Below are 21,037 nucleotides of genomic sequence, written 5' to 3' on the forward strand. Positions count from 1 at the left end.
TTAATGGCTTAGATAAATATACTAACATAAATGAAAGAGTTCGTCAAATTTCTGCCCTGCTAGAGCTGCCCCGGTCAACTGTAAGTGCTGTTATTGTGAAGTGGTAAGGTCTAGGAGCAACAACGGCTCAGCCGCGAAGTGGTAGGCCACACAAGCTCACAGAACGGGACCACCCTGACCTCAACGCAATCGCACACCTTTGGGATGAATTGGAACGCCGACTGCGAGCCAGGCCTCATCACCCAACATCAGTGCCCGACCTCACTAATGCTCTTGCGGCTGAATGGATGCAAGTCCCTGCTGCAATGTTCCAACATCTAGTGGAAAGCCTTCCCACAAGATTGGAGGCTGTTATAGCGGCAAAGGAGGGACCAACTCCATAATAATGCCCATGGTTTAAGAATGAGATGTTCAACGAGCAGGTGTCCACATACTTTTGGTCATGTAGTGTATATTATTGTTTTATTTTCCATACACAATAATGTATTACAGTGGTAATTTAACGATTTACTCTCTTCAAATATTGCAATAATATTACAGTTTTACAGTACTTTTTCACATAACCTGTATATTACTTTTAGAAGCATATCTCTACAGGCATGTTTTATATATACAGTGGGGAGAACAAGTATTTGATACACTGCCGATTTTGCAGGTTTTTCTACTTACAAAGCATGTAGAGGTCTGTAATTTTTTATCATAGGTACACTTCAACTGTGAGAGAAAGAAAATCCAGAAAATCACATTGTATGATTTTTAAGTAATTAATTTGCATTTTATTGCATGACATAAGTATTTGATACATCAGAAAAGCAGAACTTAATATTTGGTACAGAAACCTTTGTTTGCAATTACAGCGATCATACTTTTCCTGTAGTTCTTGACCAGGTTTGCACACACTGCAGCAGGGATTTTGGCCCACTCCTCCATACAGACCTTCTCCAGATACTTCAGGTTTCGGGGCTGTCGCTGGGCAATATGGACTTTCAGCTCCCTCCAAAGATTTTCTATTGAGTTCAGGTCTGGAGACTGGCTAGGCCACTCCAGGATCTTGAGATGCTTCTTACGGAGCCACTCCTTAGTTGCCCTGGCTGTGTGTTTCGGGTCGTTGTCATGCTGGAAGACCCAGCCACGACCCATCTTCAATGCTCTTACGAAGGAAGGAGATCTTGTTGGCCAAGATCTCGTGATACATGGCCCCATCCATCCTCCCCTCAATACGGTGCAGTCGTCCTGTCCCCTTTGCAGAAAAGCATCCCCAAAGAATGATGTTTCCACCTCCATGCCTCACGGTTGGGATGGTGTTCTTGGGGTTGTACCCATCCTTCTTATTCCTCCAAACACGGCGAGTGGAGTTTAGACAAAAAGCTGTATTTTTGTCTGATCAGACCACATGACCTTCTCCCATTCCTCCTCTGTATCATCCAGATGGTCACTGGCAAACTTGTGCTGGCTTGAGCAGGGGGACCTTGCGTGCGCTGCCAGTGTAGTGTGTTACTAATGATTTTCTTTGAGACTGTGGTCCCAGCTCTCTTCAGGTCATTGACCAGGTCCTGCCGTGTAGTTCTGGGCTGATCCCTCACCTTCCTCATGATCATTGATGCCCCACAAGGTGAGATTTTGCATGGACTTCTTCCATTTTCTAATAATTGCGCCAACAGTTGTTGCCTTCTCACCAAGCTGCTTGCCTATTGTCCTGTAGCCCATCCCAGCCTTGTGCAGGTCTACAATTTTATCCCTGATGTCCTTACACAGCTCTCTGGTCTTGGCAATTGTGGAGAGGTTGGAGTCTGTTTGATTGAGTGTGTGGACAGGGGTCTTTTATACAGGTAACGAGTTCAAACAGGTGCAGTTAATACAGGTAATGAGTGGAGAACAGGAGGGCTTCTTAAAGAAAAACGAACAGGTCTGTGAGAGCCGGAATTCTTACTGGTTGGTAGTTTATCAAATACTGTATATATGTGAGGACAGACGCCAGGTGAGAAGCAAGTACAGGGAGTGAAGATTTAATGGATAAATGGACCTATAACGAAACAAGAACAGCGTCTGGACAGGGGGAACAAAACAACATTAATGCAGACACTGGGAAGAAACTGAGGAAGTGACAGATATAGGGAAGGCAATCAATAAAGTAAAAGAGTCCAGGTAAGTCCCATGAAGTGCTGATGCACGTAACGATTGTGACAGACGTGCCTAATGATGGGCCGCCAGGCGCTCTCGAGAGGGAGCGGGAGCAGGCATGCCAACATGCATATATTTTTAAGCCTTATTTCATGCTAACGATATTCATGCTGTAGGCTAGCTCGTTTCCAATAGGCTATCATAAAGGCGAAAATCTAAGAAAAATCACATTCCACATGTGTTATTTCATAGTTTTGATGTCTCACTATTATTCTACAATATAGAAGATAATACAAATATAGAAAAACCCTGGAATGAGTAGGTGTGTTCAAACATTTGATTGGTACTGTATGCCAAATAAGTACGTTGAAAACATTGTATGTTAAAATAACTGCGTGAGTGAGCATCCTTAACCTGGCTAACAGACAAAGAGCTATGAATGGATAAGTGATTCACCAATCAGGGCCTTGATTGGCAAAGCAACATTAATGTGTAATAATGTGTATGGAAGATTTTTGGGACACAAATGTTCTTGCAATGCTCCCATGAAACGTGTCTAGAACATGAATATATTATGTCCTGAGAACATAGCAACTGCGTTCTGTGTATGTTTGGTGGGATGTTGATGGAATATTCTCCTATCCCACAGAAAACTGGATACGGTGCTTTTGCAACGTTCCCATGATACGTGTCTAGAACATGAATATATTATATTTGGAGAACATGGCAACCAAGTTATGGATAAATTATGTTTGATAATAAGGTCAATGGTCTCTTGGAAACAGTCCTTGCACATCACTGGAACATTCCTATGACAATATTAGGTAATAACCTAATGAGACTCTTAAGAGAAAACTGTGGGAACGTTTGTTGTTAGCTGGGTATCCCTCCTTCTCTATACAGTAATATATTCTCTCCTGCACTGCGGCCTCCTCTCCCTAGACATTGTTCCTGAAATAATCTCCTTGCCCGGAATCTGTCCCAACCATGCCGTGCAATGGACGCATGGTCACAGGCGTCCAAAGTGCCAACTGAAAGTAGGACAGGCGTGCTAAAAATGGACTAGGAACCAGGGGAGTGTGTGAAAGAGAAGACATACCATTATTATTAATATCCCACGTCCCTTTTATCTAGGGCTCTACTCAAATCTGTATGATTTAAGCGATGGAAAGGTAATTTCCGATTGCGCCGACATATGCAGCGTTTACCATGAATGCAGTCTCCGCTAACATTTCCTTTAAATTTCAATTATGCTGTAATGCTTAACTTCCACGATACGGATTGGATAGAGCCCATAGTAACATACCATAACTCAGACACAATTGAGTCACGACTACAGCTGACGAGGACAATTAAGTAAAAATGTATCCTCTCTCCTCTCCACAGGTGCAAATCTCTCCCCAGAGCATTAGCCCAAAGAGACAGTTCCATCCCAGCCGCAGAGAGGGTATTGATTTCATGTTTGCCACTTGTCTAAGTGGTGCGCTAGCTTTTTTTTGTTTGGTGTGCGCCTCTTTTGTGCCTCTCTGTTTGATTTCTCCTTTCAGAGCTACACTAACTCCTACCCATTTCCCTTTCCCCGTCGATCAATCCCACTCTCTTTCATTTACCTGTTCCCGACGCCTCTCTGTGTAATTGGAGCAGCCTGGGGTCGGTGAAGGAATGCATCCTATCTACAGAGTTCCAGAGGAGAAATGCTATAGGTGGGACAGAGTGAGCTGAGAGGAAGTGACACGACTGGACTGTGTGGTGCGAATTCAAGGGTATGTGTGGGGGGTATCCTCTTCTCGCCTCCACTCCACTGGAGATGGGACCAGATGGTGCTCTCATTAAAGAAATTACAGCAAAATGAGATTCTCCGCTTTAGGATATAGACGGGCTGGTAAGATCGATACCATCCTGCCAGACACCAAAAAGAACGGGGGACTCAAACAGTAGCACATCGTATCTACACACATTTCAGCCGGAATCATTTCACACGGTTTCTTATAAGCATTGTGCCTACATTTAGGGTGTGATAATAACCAGTGTTGTAGTGGCAAAAAGAGGTGGGCAAACCATAAACTCCAGTAGGCAATCGAGTTAAGACAAACAGCCACCGATATAAACTAAGACATCTAACATTTTTACAACTGTATGGTTTGCAGTTTGATTGCATTTTAATGTCGGCCTATATGGAAGGTAGGCCACTGGGAGGTATTCACATTGAAACATATCTTATTTTTCTTTTTAAGTTCTTCATTCGTTTGATAAAATTAGTACAGATTATTTCAGGGGACCCCACATGGGGCTCCGACACCAAGTTTGGGAACCTCTGTGCTATCCTCTTTCTCTGCTTGCTTCCTCTCTCTCTTTGTCTCCTCTGTCTACTCCTGCATGCATCGCAGCCTGCCTCAGCCTCACCACTGTCTGTCTCGCTAGTGCTCTCTGTAAAGCAAAGTTATGATGAGAACTTAGTTGTCTTTTGTTACTGCTGAGGTCAGGCTCCGTTTAATGTTAGCATCTTACCTTCTAGTCAGTTTGCTCACACTAGCCAGAGAACTTTAACGTTATTGCAATACTATACTGATAATAACTCTAGTTTTGCACAACATGCTGTTTTCTCTCTACTGCAACTACACGTCCTCTACAGGAGTGATTTGCTAGCTGGTTAAAACATCATCTCAGTGCTTCCTCAACTGGTCTATATGACAGCTGAAGAGATGCTTGAGAGCTGAGAGAGTTGTCCACTGGGGAGTTAGGGCTCTCAGTATCAGCAGACTGAAATCCACAGGGGAAAAATGACATGATGAGCAGAAAGCATATTGTGCTGGTTATAGCTTGCATGTGTCCATTTGATCCCAATTCCTAGAATGTTACAAAACTGCCAATCGGACTTTGCATGTGATGTACAATGACAATAACCCAGACATCGAGACAGTGTCTAGTGTGTCTCTGGTGGGCTGTCTGGAAGGGGGCTTATCCCAAGCCCCTGGTGAATAGCAGTCTCCGACATGGTCCTGCTGAGTAGGGGAAATGGCCTCCCACCCTAATCAGTGAGCAACACACTCACCTGCCCCACGTAAACCTTACTTTAATCCCAGCCGGCTGCAGAAGGGCGTGAGATGGGGTGGCACTCCAGGGGATAGAAGTCTTTACATCTGTCTGTCTGAGTATTGACCAATGCCCCCCCCCCCCCCCCCCCCCCCCCCCGCAGCGGTAACTTCGACGCACCTGAGCCTGCCCAGCTGAGCCGGACACACCCAAATGCACACCCACACAACTTGCACCAGTACACACCGACATGCACCAGCACACGCGTTGAATCGTCTCTGTAATCATCGGATCACATCCCTGCTGTAAAGCCTGTGTTGTGGATGGGCTGATTGTGCAGATTAATGATGCGCCGGTTGACTCATAACCCGCAGTCCCCGCGGTTATATCCATGGGGCGGCCAGGTTTAGGGTCAATAAATATTGTGTGGATGAAGAGCGGGTGGTTGGCGGGCGGGTTAAATAAAGAAAAAACAATTTATATCTATAGGCTACATTGAGGTTTTTCTTACGCACCAATCTGGTATTGGTGCGCAAGCCTAAACTTTAGAGCCTAACTGTACACGCGCCATATAGCCTACACGCCAATCGCCAAATGCTTTTGGGAATGGGCAGAAAAAGCTAACATCAATCCACAGAGGCAGAAATAACAATGTCAGCGGTTAACTCAAATACAGAAAAGCTGCAAAATGTTGAGTTGAAAATAAAGAGAAGGGAGGGTCAGAAAAGTCATGTTTGGGAAAGATTTGTTGCAGTGCTAAAGACGATGTGTGATGATTGTGAAGCGCTATACAAATTCGACAGTCACAAGAAGGGGACTTCAAATAGGCCTACTGAACAGTAGCCTACTGTTCAGATGGGTTAAATGGAAACTGACATCTGGACACTGACTGTAAGTTAACGTCTCACATAGCCTTAACATTAACCCCTGCAGAATTAAGCATTTCGTGCAGCAAAATGATACACCACCAAGAGTGGAGAAATATGATTTCTTTCTTCCAACATCTTGAGAGAATGCGAATGTGCAGTGAGATACCGTCTATAGAGGTGCTATCTTTATCAGCATCATAAAAGCTGATAGTATTTCAACCAGATAAAATAGGCCTAGTCGGGTGGTTGCAGATGGTTTATTAGCATTTGTGGGCGGGTGCGGGTGAACAAACAGCTGACCTGCGCACCACTAGTGCAGAACGATCCCGCCTAAGCCTTCTGCCTCCTTGCTGTGCCACATTAATAAGGTTCAGTTATTGGCCAACTTATTACCCCGCTAAGCTGGCCATCGTCTTTACAGACACATCCCAGTAATGGTGCCAGACAGGCCCTAGCCCACACAGTAACACAGGGCAATTAGAGTGTCCACTGTGTTGAATGTGTCAGCTCCACAGAGACATGATGCAGCTTCGTTAAATGTGCACGCTTACAGCACCTACACCACTCGCTCCAGGGGGGCCATGTAGAGGTCAGCACATGAAAAAGCATTTGTGTGACCCTTGTTTATGGGCCAAGCTGTGAGACAAGATCGTCTTCTGCCCCCTACCCTCGCAGCCTTCATGCTAGAGAATGAACTTTGAAAACATAGGGAGGAAGATCTGCATATTGTGTGTTGAGAGTTTGGGTGGGGAGGGTAAGGTAGGGGCAGTTCATTTTACAGATGACTGTAATACTGTACAAAAGTATTTTGGGGACACTAATCTTCTCTATAGAATGGCTCTTGAATGCAAGCCTGCATAAAAAACTAACTATTTTACTCTGATGGTACTGTCTAAATTAAATGGTGTTGGAGAACTTCTTTAAGGGATAAATGAGGACCATTTATAGAATTTCTCGACTTTCAACTAATTTAATGCTTGGATGATTGTGTAAAGTGTAAATGACCTCTCTGATTATTTAAGCAGCAATTTTTGTCTACTCGCTGAGAGGAGCGAGCATCCCTGCCATCGCATCACCATCACCCCGGGACTCCTGTGGCGAGAAGAAATATTGAGGCACTCAGAAATGCCATTTCAAAGTGAAACATGCCTCCAGGGGTTACTTCTCCATGAGCTCCATAGCCTACAGGGCAATTAGCCTACACTCTTGAGCGACATTGCGTTTGAAATCTGCTTACATTTTGGTAGCATTTCTTCAACCGTTCTTCAATTTCTTCCTCTCTCACCTCTCCACCCGCAGGCAATGGCGGCCATGATTCTGATTTGCATTTACAAACAGTTCAAAGCGTTCCTTCATCGTTCTGTGCCATGCTGTAAAGTGGCCGCGGTGTGTGTAATATGTCATGGGAATTGTTGCCTACATCATATTGTGCGTGTGAAAAATGATAAATCAGGGTAAATACAATGTTATACAAGACTGACAACATATTGACACGGTCTGCACAGTGATATCGAGGATCATGCAGAGATATTTTCTCTCATACAAGCTTGTACGAAACGTAACATATCATACTAGATGGAGTGTCTCGGATTTTCATACAGAATAATACTTAATGCTCTGAGACCAGGTTGGACGGAGCAGTCGCTCACATGGCAGAGTAGCCCATGACCGATGTCCAAATAAATAATTATGGATAGCCTACCATTAAAATATTTACTGAAAGTCAGACTGATTTCACTGAAAATGCAACTTCATATATTAGACAAATGCACCTGGAAGACTACAGGGCACAGAGACAATACTCACTCCCAATGATTCACTCCGCCTTTTATCTTCTGTTTCTAAACGACTGAAGCCATAAGGCTACAATAAAAGCAACCTATATGATTTCTCAATGTTCACTGAATGCGCAGGAGTTACACTACTATCACACACCACAGTTGGCATCGTCTTGATATGCTGATAATGAACTAATATGAGGTAACCTATTTCAACAGCCTATTGCCGGCCTATGTGGATAAAAGTTTAGTTATACGTAGCCTATTTAACCAAGAAAAATGTATCCACTGCAGTAGCCTATGTTCAAATATTCAGTGTAAAGTGTCGGAAGAATATAGGCACTTACCACCCCCATATCCATCTGTTCGGCCGTCAGAGATGGTGCTGCAAGAGCCTGAGATAAAAACCAAAACATGGGAAGCAGGAGCATCTCTGGAGAAATAATCCAAATGCGCCGCGCGAACTGAAACATTTGAGAAATCATGCCCCGCCACTCGCTGCTCCAGCAGCGCTCAGACACCGACCCTGGCCTCCGCATTCACCAAATAAATCACCCAGCTCCGGATCCCTCTGATATGCGGTCCAATTTGGACGAGAATTCTACCTCACTGTTGCGCGTAAACACATGAAACACATATCACATAGAGCCGAAAATACCTCTAAAAACATTAAACAGTTCGTTTTCACCAAGATCCGCGTCCTGAAAAACCATCTCAGTCATATTGCTGCTGTTCCTTGGTGGACCACCCAATTACGCCAACGGTTACCAGTATTTACAAAGAAATCTAACTTCTACTTTCGGCATAAGAGTCTGCATTTATTTCAGAATATCCAATATGCCCATGAGGCAAAGAAAATTAACCCGTTAAATATTCCCTCTGTAACACAAGCAAACGAAGATAGGCTTGTGCTCCCTGCGCGGTGTGTCAGAGACTGAGACAGACGCACGATGAGAGAGAGTGGAGAGGAATTTAGCCAGTTGCAGAATGGGAGGAGGCGATACAAAAGGCGCATTATTCAGTCCACTTAGAATGTGCATAGTATTACATTTGTGACATCTTTTTAATATTTAGACCCTCGGTTTCAGAGTTGCAGGCACAACAGTGTGCACATCAGATAGGCCTATACATGCGCAACAGAGATGCCATCTCTGCATTTTGTTCAAATGAAAAAAGTATTGTTTTGCAGGGTGAAAGGTAGCCCGTTGGCCTATCAAATTCATCATTAGCCAAATTAACGTATAGACCTACACATGATGCTACCCATAGTTCAAAGGCTTACCTACCAAGAAAGTTGATATAGGTACACCAATAGGTTATAAGACCAGGTGATGTTGCAAAAACTTGTGTGTAGCCTACTTGGCCTATGTGATGCAAGCCTACAGTGGACTAGCTTACATGGAAACAACATATGACATATAAGTATCTCTACGAAGGAAGCCTCGGCTCCAGGTTTCTCTCACGTTGTACAGAAGGTGAGGTGAAAGCCTGGGCACTGGGCAGAGTGTAAACTGTAGAGAACATGTTCGCGCTGTCTCACCGGAGGGAAATCAGTGGGTAGCCTTTACGCCTTACTGCGCCGCTTCTGTCAACAGAAGTCAGTCAACATTATTAAGTATTTCTCGTTGGCCTTCAAGTTTAATCTATAGAAAAACATATACAAGTATCGAACAATTGGTGTCTGATTCTTTACATGAGTCATGCCGAGGCATTTCAACTTCGCGTCTCTTGAAGTACACTACGCATCAATGTCATGGACCTATTCGTGTTTGACAAGTCGACGAGGCTAGGCCCTGCTCTCAACCTTTACGAAGTTGAGAGATTTGGTAATATTTGACCTCATATAATGATAATTATAACAGCCATGGGTCTGCCAAGGTTAGACAGATGTTAGCGCGTTGACTAGTTTGGGTAATAATTTATCTGTTTTCTGATAGGACCTTGAGTCTTCTGTCTGACATGTCCATTGGTATTAATCACCTGGCTTCTTCCAAGGACTTTAACATTGAGGAAGGCCTAGTTGATCAAGATACACAATAATATATGTTTTACATTATAGCCATCTCCATTCCTCAAGGATGGAAATGGTTATAGCACATTTGTAACATTAATTTAGGAGAGTGCATCCTTCTTACACCTAAGCACACTAACATGTTTTAGTAAAGCCCTTCTGTGTTTGTGCCCTCATTCCATTGAAAAACATCTGCAGAGTTAGGCACTGTGGGGATGATTGACTTAAATGGGCACTGGGGAGTGCCCATTTAGCATTGTGAAATTATTGACAAATGGGGCCTTGCAGTACCTAAAAAATTATGATATGCAGTAAGGGCCCACCAGTCTGCAGTTATAGATAGAGCCAACTGACTGATGTAGGTTGCTGTTTTTGTCTTGCACAACACACCCACACCGTCTTTGTTTTGGTAAAAAGCTGTGGGATTGGTCTGGAGAAATGTAACCATTCTCAAATGTGTAGACAGAGCTTTTGATGCAAGGACTTTTGAGACTATTCAGAGTTTGTTTACATTTACATTGTTTACAAACATTGGAGTAAAACTATCTTATATTTTGGGTTCTGATTGGGTGTGTGATTTGAACCAAGATCCTCAGGCATTTAAGTAAGTTATAAGTTATGTTCTTCAAGAATCAATGGGCATACAGTATCAGTGGTGTAAAGTACTTAAGTAAAAATACCTTTAAAGTACTACTTAAGTAGTTTTTTGCAGTATCTGTACTTTACTTTACTATTTATATTTTTGACAACTTTTACTTTACTGCAAAACCTAAAGATAATTATGTACTTTTAACTCCGTACATTTTCCGTGATGCCCAAAATTACTCGTTACATTTTGAATGCTTAGCAGGACAGAAAATGGTCCAATTCGCACACTTATCAAGAGAACATCCCTGGTCATCCCTACTCCCACTGATCTGGTGGACTCACTAAACACAAATGCTTTGTTTGTATATTATGTCTGATTGTTGGAGTGTGACCCTGGCTATTCATAAATAAATAAAAAGACAATTGTGATTTCTGTATTGCTTTAAAAAAACAAACAATCAAATACATTTACTTTTGATACTTAAGTATATTTTAAAGCAAATACTTTTACAGTTTTACTCACGTAGTATTTTACTGGGTGACTTTCACTTTTACTTGATTCATTTTCTATTAAAGGTATTTTTACTTTTGCTTAAGTATGAGAAATTGGGTACTTTTTCCACCAGTGTATCATACATTTATAAATCCCAAAATGTATGTAGCAACAAAGGATTCTAGCTTTAAAGAATAGTTAAGTCTCCTCCATTCCTCCGGAACCCATGGATCTCTATTTCAAATATGGTTCCTGTATAAAAGCACAAATAGATATTATCATTATCTTTTCCCAGTTGGGCTATTTAGCAAACCAGTGATACATGTTATGGCTTTTTTGTTGTCATTAGAGACCAGGAGCCCCCAGAATATACAAGTGAGTGTTCAGGGAGCCAACTGACACCCAATTAAATATACATATCGCCAGCAGCAAACTCTTTGGACTGAAAATAGTGCGAATGCCTCTGAAATACAGAAGCTGTTTTATTTTCTACCCCTCATTACTCTGGCATTTCAAAAGACATCACAGAAAACTACAAACCAATTCGGAAAAAAGCAGAAATCATCACAATTACACAAAATCAGAGGGCTCGCAATGGAGAACAGACAATCAGATTATCCATACTCTTCTATAGCAGATGAGTAGCACTTTGTTGTTGTGAATATAAAAGACAGAATTATGACATCTTTGTGTTGTGATGTTCAAAGTCACCATTAAGGAGAGAGACTCTGTGTAACACATTTAATTAATAAAGTGACAGCTGTATTGTACCAAGCTTTGTATGTATGTCTGTATTATGCTACCTCCCATGTTCCAAAAACGTCTGAAACCCTACCCCTTCAAAAGAATATCTTAAAAATCCCACAGCACCCCTCCCTCCCCCACAATTTTATTTTTTTACTTTCAAGAACTAACACGTTTTCCTACTAAATGAAAATAGATGTTGTATTGTCACACACTGGATAGGTGCAGTGAAATGTGTTGTTTTACAGGATCAGCCATAGTAGGATAGTAGGGCACAGACAGATGTTTCACCTTGTGAACTAGCACTGACTTTGCTGATAGCTACTTCAAGTCGCTCTGGAATGACTGAAATGTCAAATATAACAACGTAAACGTGTTTGAACTATAGCCTGTTTAAACTTTTCCGAAATGTTTCAATTCATATGCACAAAGACAGCATTTGAATGAAAAACAAGAGAGGTTAAGCAGTCTCTATGATGGTGTTAAAATTCCTACCAGACTGTTTGACCCTTGACTCCATCATTATCAACACAATTTCATGCAAAAAGAGCGAAAAGGGGCATAAAGCTATCCAGAGATGCATTGCCAATACACACAAACACCTTCTCTTCCTACATTTTCTATTCAGATCAGGTCCAACAGTCTGACTGTCATTTATCTGAAGGCTTGAGGGCTGAAACATGTAAAAATGCATTAAGCTTTATTAGTTCCCAACAAAAGCAGTATTAAGTTATCTGAGCCAAGGGGTAATATCCTTGCATTACAATCTCAAGTCCCAGACCTTGCTGTAATATTATATTCATTTTGAAATGTTGTGTTTCCAATTCAAATTTCCAATTTAAAAAAAGTTCAAGCGCATTTACTGCATTGCTGTACAATTTAAAAACTTGATGATTACTACAAGTTTAGATAGCTGGCTAGACTACCTAGACTTATATACCAGTCTAAAATGTTTGAACAGATATGGGCTAATTGAGTGACTGTTAGTGAATGACATATAACAAGAGGAAAACTGCTGATGCACAACCACATTACAGAGGTCTGGACCTCGATCTGCTCATATGTAGCTACGGCCCTGATGAGGTCACATAATCATTGCATATTTGGTGAGTCTACATCACATTACCTCAAACATGACCTAAGGCAATTGAATGATTGTGTATAACAAAACAGAACATTGAAGAGACATTCTATTGATAACAATGTGAAGGCTTTTTGGAGCAGGTTTTGGTGCCATGCCTAACCCTGTCATCTTTTCACCTCTCTCTCCAAGCCCGGGATGTGTATAAGGAACACAAGGTTTTCATGTCTACTTTTCAGTTTATATCTTGTCTATTCTGAGTATGGATATTCATGCCGAGGGACTTTTTAACATATTTTCTTGCCATATATAAATAAAAAAATTGCGAGCCAGTGTCTGAGACAGTATCTGTCTGCCTGTAATTGTGTTTATCACACTGTGCATCACAACCTGGTGCATTCCCCATCTCCACTGCCAGCACTGCCTAATGGGCATTCCCATTGGACAGGTTAAGATTACAGTCTTTACAAACAGACATACATGTCAACTGGGCATTGATGAATATTTTCGGCTTTTGTACTTTCTGGCTTTGTGTGTGTGTGTGTGTGTGTGTGTGTGTGTGTGTACTGAAGTAGAACATAAAAAAGACTATAGATCCATTAACACACAGGAAGTCGAAGTCACACTGTTAATAAGAAATATTCACATCATATCCGATTCCTGTGTTATATTCTCTCTTGCAGAAGGCTATAATGTTATTCATCAACAGACTTAGCAAGACGCCAGAAACCTCTCTGAAGACACAGATAGCCTAAAGTATGAAGGCCGTCTTGCATTGTTGTGATACACATACAGATTACGTGAAGTCACATTTATTCAGCCCCCCCGGAGACCGTGTCTTCTTTTCTCATTCCGATCATGCCTTCTCCCTCCATTCACATTCAGTCCAGTGCAGCTGTAAAAAAAAAAAAAAAACACCTTATCTGAGAGAGAGTCTGGCTTTGGTACTTTCAATGCATACTTTTTATTCAGCTTTATGGAAGCACCTTATAGCGTTTTTAAAAGAAAGTAAGTGCTGTTATCAACTTGTCAAGCTTCCTTTTGTTACACACGCCCATATCCTCCATGACAATCCCTGGATGTGTGAGTGTGTGTGTGTGTGTGTGTGTGTGACGAAACCCATAGGGATTATTATACATGGATGACCCATAACATCAGATAATGACGCAGGGACTTGCTCATACTCTTCTTTCAAAGATATTGGGTCAACAGACATACAGTATCTTCAATTAATTATCTTGGGAAAAAATGATTGATCTTTAATAGAGTCAGCCATATGGATATATGGTGGGTAACAGGGAAAACATGCCGAAGACAGCTATTGGTCCATGCTACTGGTGGCTTTTTCATGTTTAATTTGATGAGATGTTGTAGATCTTTCAAGACTGTCAACTATGTGTGATGAACATACATGAAAGAAACCCATAAGAAAAGCATGCTAACATGCAGAGAAAGACCAGGAGACCAAATAAAACCGCCGTATCAATATTTGCCCATCCTTTGGAGTAAAGTGCTCCTTACCTTAATTGTCTTAATTTAAAACCCTCCAGAACTGCCTTCCCTGCAGATGAGATTGTGTGTTTCAATCAAAGAGAGTAAATCAAACGGGTTATACATGTCAGCATGTACCAGATTGGATCAGACTGGGGCTGTCTGTGGCGGATGAGGAGTGGCTGGGGCTGGTGCAGGGTCTAGGTGGGGGAGGGGGGTCATGTGTCTGCCTCCCGAGACAGGATCTGATTTATGGGCCGCGGTGTCCAACCCTCCCTGCCTCCTCAATGTCACCCTTCAGCTTGTCTCCGTCTGATAGCCACCACAGAAGTGTTAGCACAACCGGCCGTGATCGGGAGTCCCATAGGGAGGCGCACAAATGGCCCAGCGTCTTCCGGGTTAGTGGAGGGTTTGGCCGGGGTAGGCCGTCATTGTAAATAAGAATTTGTTCCAAAACTGACTTGTCTAATTAAATGAAGGTTAAATAAAAAATAAATGAGGCCAACAATGTAAGGAACAGGATAGTAGGAGGAGGTGGGGGTGGAGGTGGGGGGGATGAGGATGAGGTGGAGGAGGAGGAGGTGGAGGATGAAGGGGAAGAGGAGAAGGGGAGGTTACAGGTTGAGATGCCCAGGTGAATACACCCTTGGGGAAATCAGGCAGCACCTCAGGCAGCATCAATAGTTGACCTATTACCATACTGACATGCATTCATTAGTGATGGTAACCCTTCTGCAACCCAATTTCAGATGTTTATTTTCAGTAATCCCTGGGGGAAATGGCTTTGTCATGTCTCCTGTGATCCATGAAGGATCTATTCAAGTTGATCCCCTAAAAAAACATAGACCCTTATCACCCATTACTCTGCTTAGTCTCTGAACTCCAACTACCCTCGTCCGTCGTCCTTTCCCTGCAGTCTCTCTTTTAGAAACAGCCATCTTTAAGCATAGAGTAGTATTCCTTCCCACCTAGGCCTCTCACATCCATTGGTGTCGGTTACTATAACGTTTAACAGCAGCAGCAGCAGTTCAGAGAGCCCTCTACCTGCGACTCCTTTAATGTGAAACGGCGCTCTGTGTTAGGAGCTTGTTCCTCTGATCTGCAGGTTCTCAGAATAAGCCATCAATGATTTAGACCAACACTAGGAGCTCTCTCTTCTCCCCCCTCCTCTGCAAGAGCTGCAGGTGGGTTAGCTAGCTAGCGCTCTCACACACACACTCTCTGAAGAATGATCAACCCTGCTTTTCCTCATTCCTTGCATAATTTCAGTGTAGCTATATTGTTCAGAAAGCCCTGCCTCTACACCATTTTAGCTACAGTACTATTTTATTACCTAATGGAAAGTCTCCTTCTGTCTTATAACGCCACGCCCCATATCCATGTATTTCTTCCTAGCCATTTTTCATCTATTATCTGTTCCATGTATATTATTGGGCAGTGTTTTATCTATTATGGAAATATAAATTGATGGATTTACAAGAGTCTAAAAACCATGTGCTAGCATCCCATGGAACAGACTCTCATCCAGGCATTCTCTCAATCATTTTGCCTTTAATTAATTAGCTAATTAATCAAATTAAGCTCCAAAGCTGATTTATGGTACGTTTCTGGATTAGGCGTGATGAATAGAAGCAGGGGACATGGAGGATTCTCCTTCTGGGTAAGCAGTACCACTCACTAGAGGCCATATTTAATCCACGGATCTCCACATTTGACTTTTGATTTCACACCAGACACGCCACGCTATGCACCAAGTGCTTTGTGTTAGCAGTTTTGCCTTTGTGACATGCAAAACGATCGGCGAATGCTCCGTGATTCATCATTAGTGGCAACCGGATGATTATTCATTTGATTAAATCTTCCGGCCTTAACCAAAAGCCGGCATGGCATAATGAAATCTGATACTCTCAGTGAGAGATGGCTCGAGACGGGGGGTAACAACGTTCATGCTTCAGAGCCGTGGATATACACGTTTCCCCTCCATTCATTCTATCCCCACCACCTTCATCCCTGGTGTCTAATTGAAGCATTGGGAAATTGAAATCAGACAGAGGACATAATAACGTGCAACATACATATGCACCTTTTATCTCCTCGTGTTAATCAGACTCTAATGTAACCCCTCTCGGTTGCGTCTCTCTGTGAGAGATGTTTTCTAGATTGGACGTAGTACTCTGTTGCCTGTGAGAGAGGCTTGTCTGTACCAGCAGAGGGGTAATCTCATTGCTCACCTCCCCCTTGTCATTCCCAGTGGGAGCACACACACTGAATAAAACAAATAATGCACACCATGGATTGTTCTCTGATTCCATTTGCAATCTAGTGGAGTGGTAAGTTGAGTACTCCTTCAGGAAGCAGAGGAGGGAGCAAGCCCCGATCCACATCAACTGGACTGCAGGAGACAGAGTCACAAGTTTTAAGTTCCTCTGCATCCACATCACCGAGGACATTTGAATTGACCATCAACACCACCACTCTTGTCAAGAGGGCGCAACCGTGTCTCTACTTTCTAAGGCGGCTGAAGAAATTTGGCATGCCACCCCGGGACCTCTCCAAATACTACCACGGTACCATCGAGAGCGGCCTGACCGGTTGCATCGCGGCCTGTTATGGGAATTGCTCCATCCACGACCGCAAGGGCCTCCAGCAGGAGGTGAAGACTGCCCAGTATATCACTGGGACCCTGAACGTGCTCCCATACCATCCAGAACATTTACTCGAAACGGTGCCTGAGGAAGGACCCCACACAAGCTGTTCTCTCTCTTAGCGTTGGGCAGACGGTAAAGGAGTATAAGGTCTGATACTGTACCAACAGGCTCAGAGACAGTTTCAATCCACAAGCCATCAGATGGCTGAACACTTGAACTGGACTGACCACCTGCACTGATTCTCCGCACCTCAGCACACATGCAATCACTCATGCACACATCTACACACACACACACACACACACACACACACACACACACACACACACACACACACACACACACACACACACACACACACACACACACACACACACACACACACACACACACACACACACACACTGCTACTAGACTCTTACTACACTGCTATATTTCTACACTTACCCCCATCCCCCATTCCCCAATACACATGTAAATATTGGACTATAAATTGTACCTTCCTGTATTATACTTATGATACAATTATTCAATTTGATTGCCATTTACTTTACGTTCGTATTCTTATCTTTTAGTACTTCTAATTGTTTGCATTGTCGAGAAGGAACCTGCAAGTAAGCACTTCGTTGGATGATGTACAGTGCATTCGGAAAGTATTCTGACTCCTTGACTTTTTCCACATTATTTTACAGCCTTGTTCTAAAATTGATTTAATACATTTTTTCCCTCATCAATCTACACACAATACACCACAATGACATAGCAAAAACAGGATTTGAGACATTTTTGCAAATGTATTAAAAATAAAAATGATTATTTACATAAGTATTCAGAACCTTTACTATGAGACTTGAAATTGAGCTCAGGTGCATCCTGTTTCCATTGATCATCTTTGAAATGTTTCTACAACTTGTCTGGAGTCCACCTGTGGTAAATTCAGTTGATTAGACATGATTTGGAAAGGCACACACCTGTTTATATAAGGTCCCACATGAGGTGGGGTCGAAGGAATTGTCGATAGATCTGCGAGACAGGATTGTGTCGAGGCACAGCTTTGGGGAAGGGCACCAAAACATTTCTGCAGCATTGAAGGTCCCCAAAAACACAGTGGCCTCCATCATTCTTAAATGGAAGAAGTTTGGAACCACCAAGACTCTTCATAGAGCTGGCCGATTGGCCAAACTCAGCAATTGGGGGAGAAGGGCCTTGGTCAGGGAGGTGACCAAGAACTCGATGGTCACTCTGACAGAGCTCCAGAGTTCCTCTGTGGAGATGGGAGAACCTTCCAGAGGGACAACCATCTCTACAACACTCCACCTGACAATGTTCAGGAGAAGACCCAGAAGCAGAGTTTTGAAGTAACAAAAGTTTATTACAAAAACAGGGGGGTAGGCAAACGACGAGTCAAGGGCAGGCAGAGGTCAGTAGTCCAGAGCAGAGTCTAAAAGATACAGATCGGCAGGCAGGCTCAGGGTCAGGGCAGGCAGAGGTCAGTAATCCATGGTGGTGTGACAAGGTACAGAACGACAGGCAGGCTCAAGGTCAGGGCAGGCAGAATGGTTAAAAACTGTGATAGCTAGAAAACAGGGACAAGAGACAGGAGCACGGGGGAAAACGCTGGTAGGCTTAACGTAACAAAACTAACTGGCAACAGACAAACAGAGAGCACAGGTACAAACAGAGAGCACAGGCATAATTACACTGGGGATAATGAGGAAGATGAGCGTGCCGGCGTTGGAACTCAGCAATAAGGCCTGGATCCAGGATATCCCTAGTGGGGACCTAGCACCTCTCCCATGGGCCATAACCCTCCCAGTCAACCAGGTATTGGAATCCCCTGCCCCGCGGTCAAACTTTCAGGAGGCGCCTCAGCGTGTACGCCGGTTGGCCATCGATGAGACAGGGAAGAGGTGTGGGCCTAGAAACAAATCAAATCAAATTTTATTGGTCACATACACATGGTTAGCAGATGTTAATGCGAGTGTAGGAAGATGCTTGTGCTTCTAGTAATGCCTAACAAGTAATCTATCAATTCCCCTACAACTACCTAATACACACAAATCTAAATGGATGGATTAAGAATATGTACATATAAATATATGGATGAGCGATGGCCGTGCGGCAAGATGCAATAGATGGTATAAGATACAGTCTATACATAAGAGATGAGTAATGTAAGATATGTAAATATTATTCAGTGGCATTGTTTAAACTAGTGATCCATTTATTAAAGTGGCCAATGATATGAGTCTCTATGTAGGCAGACGCCTCTCTGAGTTAGTGAATGCTGTTTAGCAGTCTTATGGCCTTGAGATAGAAGCTGTTTTTCAGTCTCTCGGTCCCAGCTTTGATGCACCTGTACGGACCTCGCCTTCTGGAAGGTAATTGGGCAAACATGCAGTGGCTTGGGTTGTTGTTTTCCTTGATGATCTTTTTCACCTTCCTGTGATATCGGGTGCAGTAGGTGTCCTGGAGGGCAGGCAGTTTGCAGACCGCACCACCCTCTGGAGAGCCTTGCGGTTGAGGGCGGTGCAGTTGATACAGCCCGACAGGATGCTCTCAATTGTGCATCTGTAAAAGTTTGACAGGGTTTTAGGTGACAAGCCAAATTTCTTCAGCCTCCTGAGGTTCAAGAGGCCCTGTTGCGCCTTCTTCACCATACTGTCTGTGTGGGTGGACCATTTCAGTTTGTCTGTGATGTGTACACCGAGGAACTTAAAACTTTCCACCTTCCCCACTGCTGTCCCTTTGATGTGGATAGGGTGGTGCTCCCTCTGCTGTTTCCTGAAGTCACGATCATATCATTTGTTTTGTTGACGTTGAGTGAGAGGTTGTTTTCCTGACACCACACTTTGAGTGCCCTCACCTCCTCCCTGTAGGCTGTCTAGTCGTTATTGGTAATCAAGCCCACTGCTGTTGTGTCATCTGACAACTTGATGATTGAGTTGGAGGCGTGCATGGCCACGCAGTCATGGGTGAGCAGGGAGTACAGGAGGGGGCTGAGCATGCACCCTTGTAGGGCCCCAATGTTGATTGTCTGCGAAGTGGAGATGTTGTTTCCTATCTTCACCACCTGGGGGCGGCCCGTCAGAAAGTCCAGGACACAATTGCACAGGGCGGGGTTGAGACCCAGGGCCTCCAGCTTAATGATGCACTTGGAGGATACTATGGTGTTGAATGCTGAGCTGTAGTCGATGAACAGCATTCTTACATACAGTGGGGCAAAAAAATATTTAGTCAGCCACCAATTGTGCAAGTTCTCCCACTTAAAAAGATGAGAGAGGCCTTTAATTTTCATCACAGGTACACTTCAACTATGACAGAAAAAATTAGAAAAAAAAATCCAGAAAATCACATTGTAGGATTTTTAATGAATTTATTTGCAAATTATGGTGGAAAATAAGTATTTGGTCACCTACAAACAAGCAAGATTTCTGGCTCTCACAGACCTGTAACTTCTTCTTTAAGAGGCTCCTCTGTCCTCCACTCATTACCTGTATTAATGGCACCTGCTTGAACTTGTTATCAGTATAAAAGACAACTGTCCACAACCTCAAACAGTCACACTCCAAACTCCACCATGGCCAAGACCAAAAAGCTGTCAAAGGACACCAGAAACAAAATTGTAGACCTGCACCAGGCCGGGAAGACTGAATCTGCAATAGGTAAGCAGCTTGGTTTGAAGAAATCAACTGTGGGAGCAATTATTAGGAAATGGAAGACATACAAGACCACTGATAATCTCCCTCGATCTGGGGCTCCACGCAAGATCTCACCCCGTGGGGTCAAAATGATCACAAGAACGGTGAGCAAAAATCCCAGAACCACACGGGGGGACCTAGTGAATGACCTGCAGAGAGCTGGGACCAAGGTAACAAAGCCTACCATCAGTAACACACTACGCCGCCAGGGACATGTCCCCCTGCTTAAGCCAGTACATGTCCAGGCCCGTCTGAAGTTTGCTAGAGAGCATTTGGATGATCCAGAAGAAGATTGGGAGAATATCATATGGTCAGATCAAACCAAAATATAATTTTTGGGTAAAAACTCAACTCGTCGTGTTTGGAGGACAAAGAATGCTGAGTTGCATCCAAAGAATACCATACCCATGAAGCATGGGGGTGGAAACATCATGCTTTGGGGCTGTTTTTCTGCAAAGGGACCAGGACGACTGATCCAT

The 21,037-nt window shown here is 43.3% G+C and overlaps 1 protein-coding gene across 1 annotated transcript in view; it reads right to left on the reverse strand.

Moving 5' to 3' along the window:
* LOC139388386 (matrix metalloproteinase-17-like) overlaps nt 1-8,746 on the reverse strand; it is an 80,186-nt gene extending 71,440 nt beyond the window's left edge. Inside the window, exon 1 of the mRNA XM_071135019.1 lies at nt 8,149-8,746. Within this exon, the coding sequence (XP_070991120.1) occupies nt 8,149-8,340 (192 nt within the window). The 5' untranslated portion in view covers nt 8,341-8,746. The remainder of the gene's footprint in view (nt 1-8,148) is intronic.
* Between the last annotated feature and the right edge of the window lie 12,291 nt (nt 8,747-21,037).

This window comes from Oncorhynchus clarkii, chromosome 29 (assembly GCF_045791955.1).
Source record: "Oncorhynchus clarkii lewisi isolate Uvic-CL-2024 chromosome 29, UVic_Ocla_1.0, whole genome shotgun sequence".
Lineage (NCBI taxonomy): Eukaryota > Metazoa > Chordata > Actinopteri > Salmoniformes > Salmonidae > Oncorhynchus > Oncorhynchus clarkii.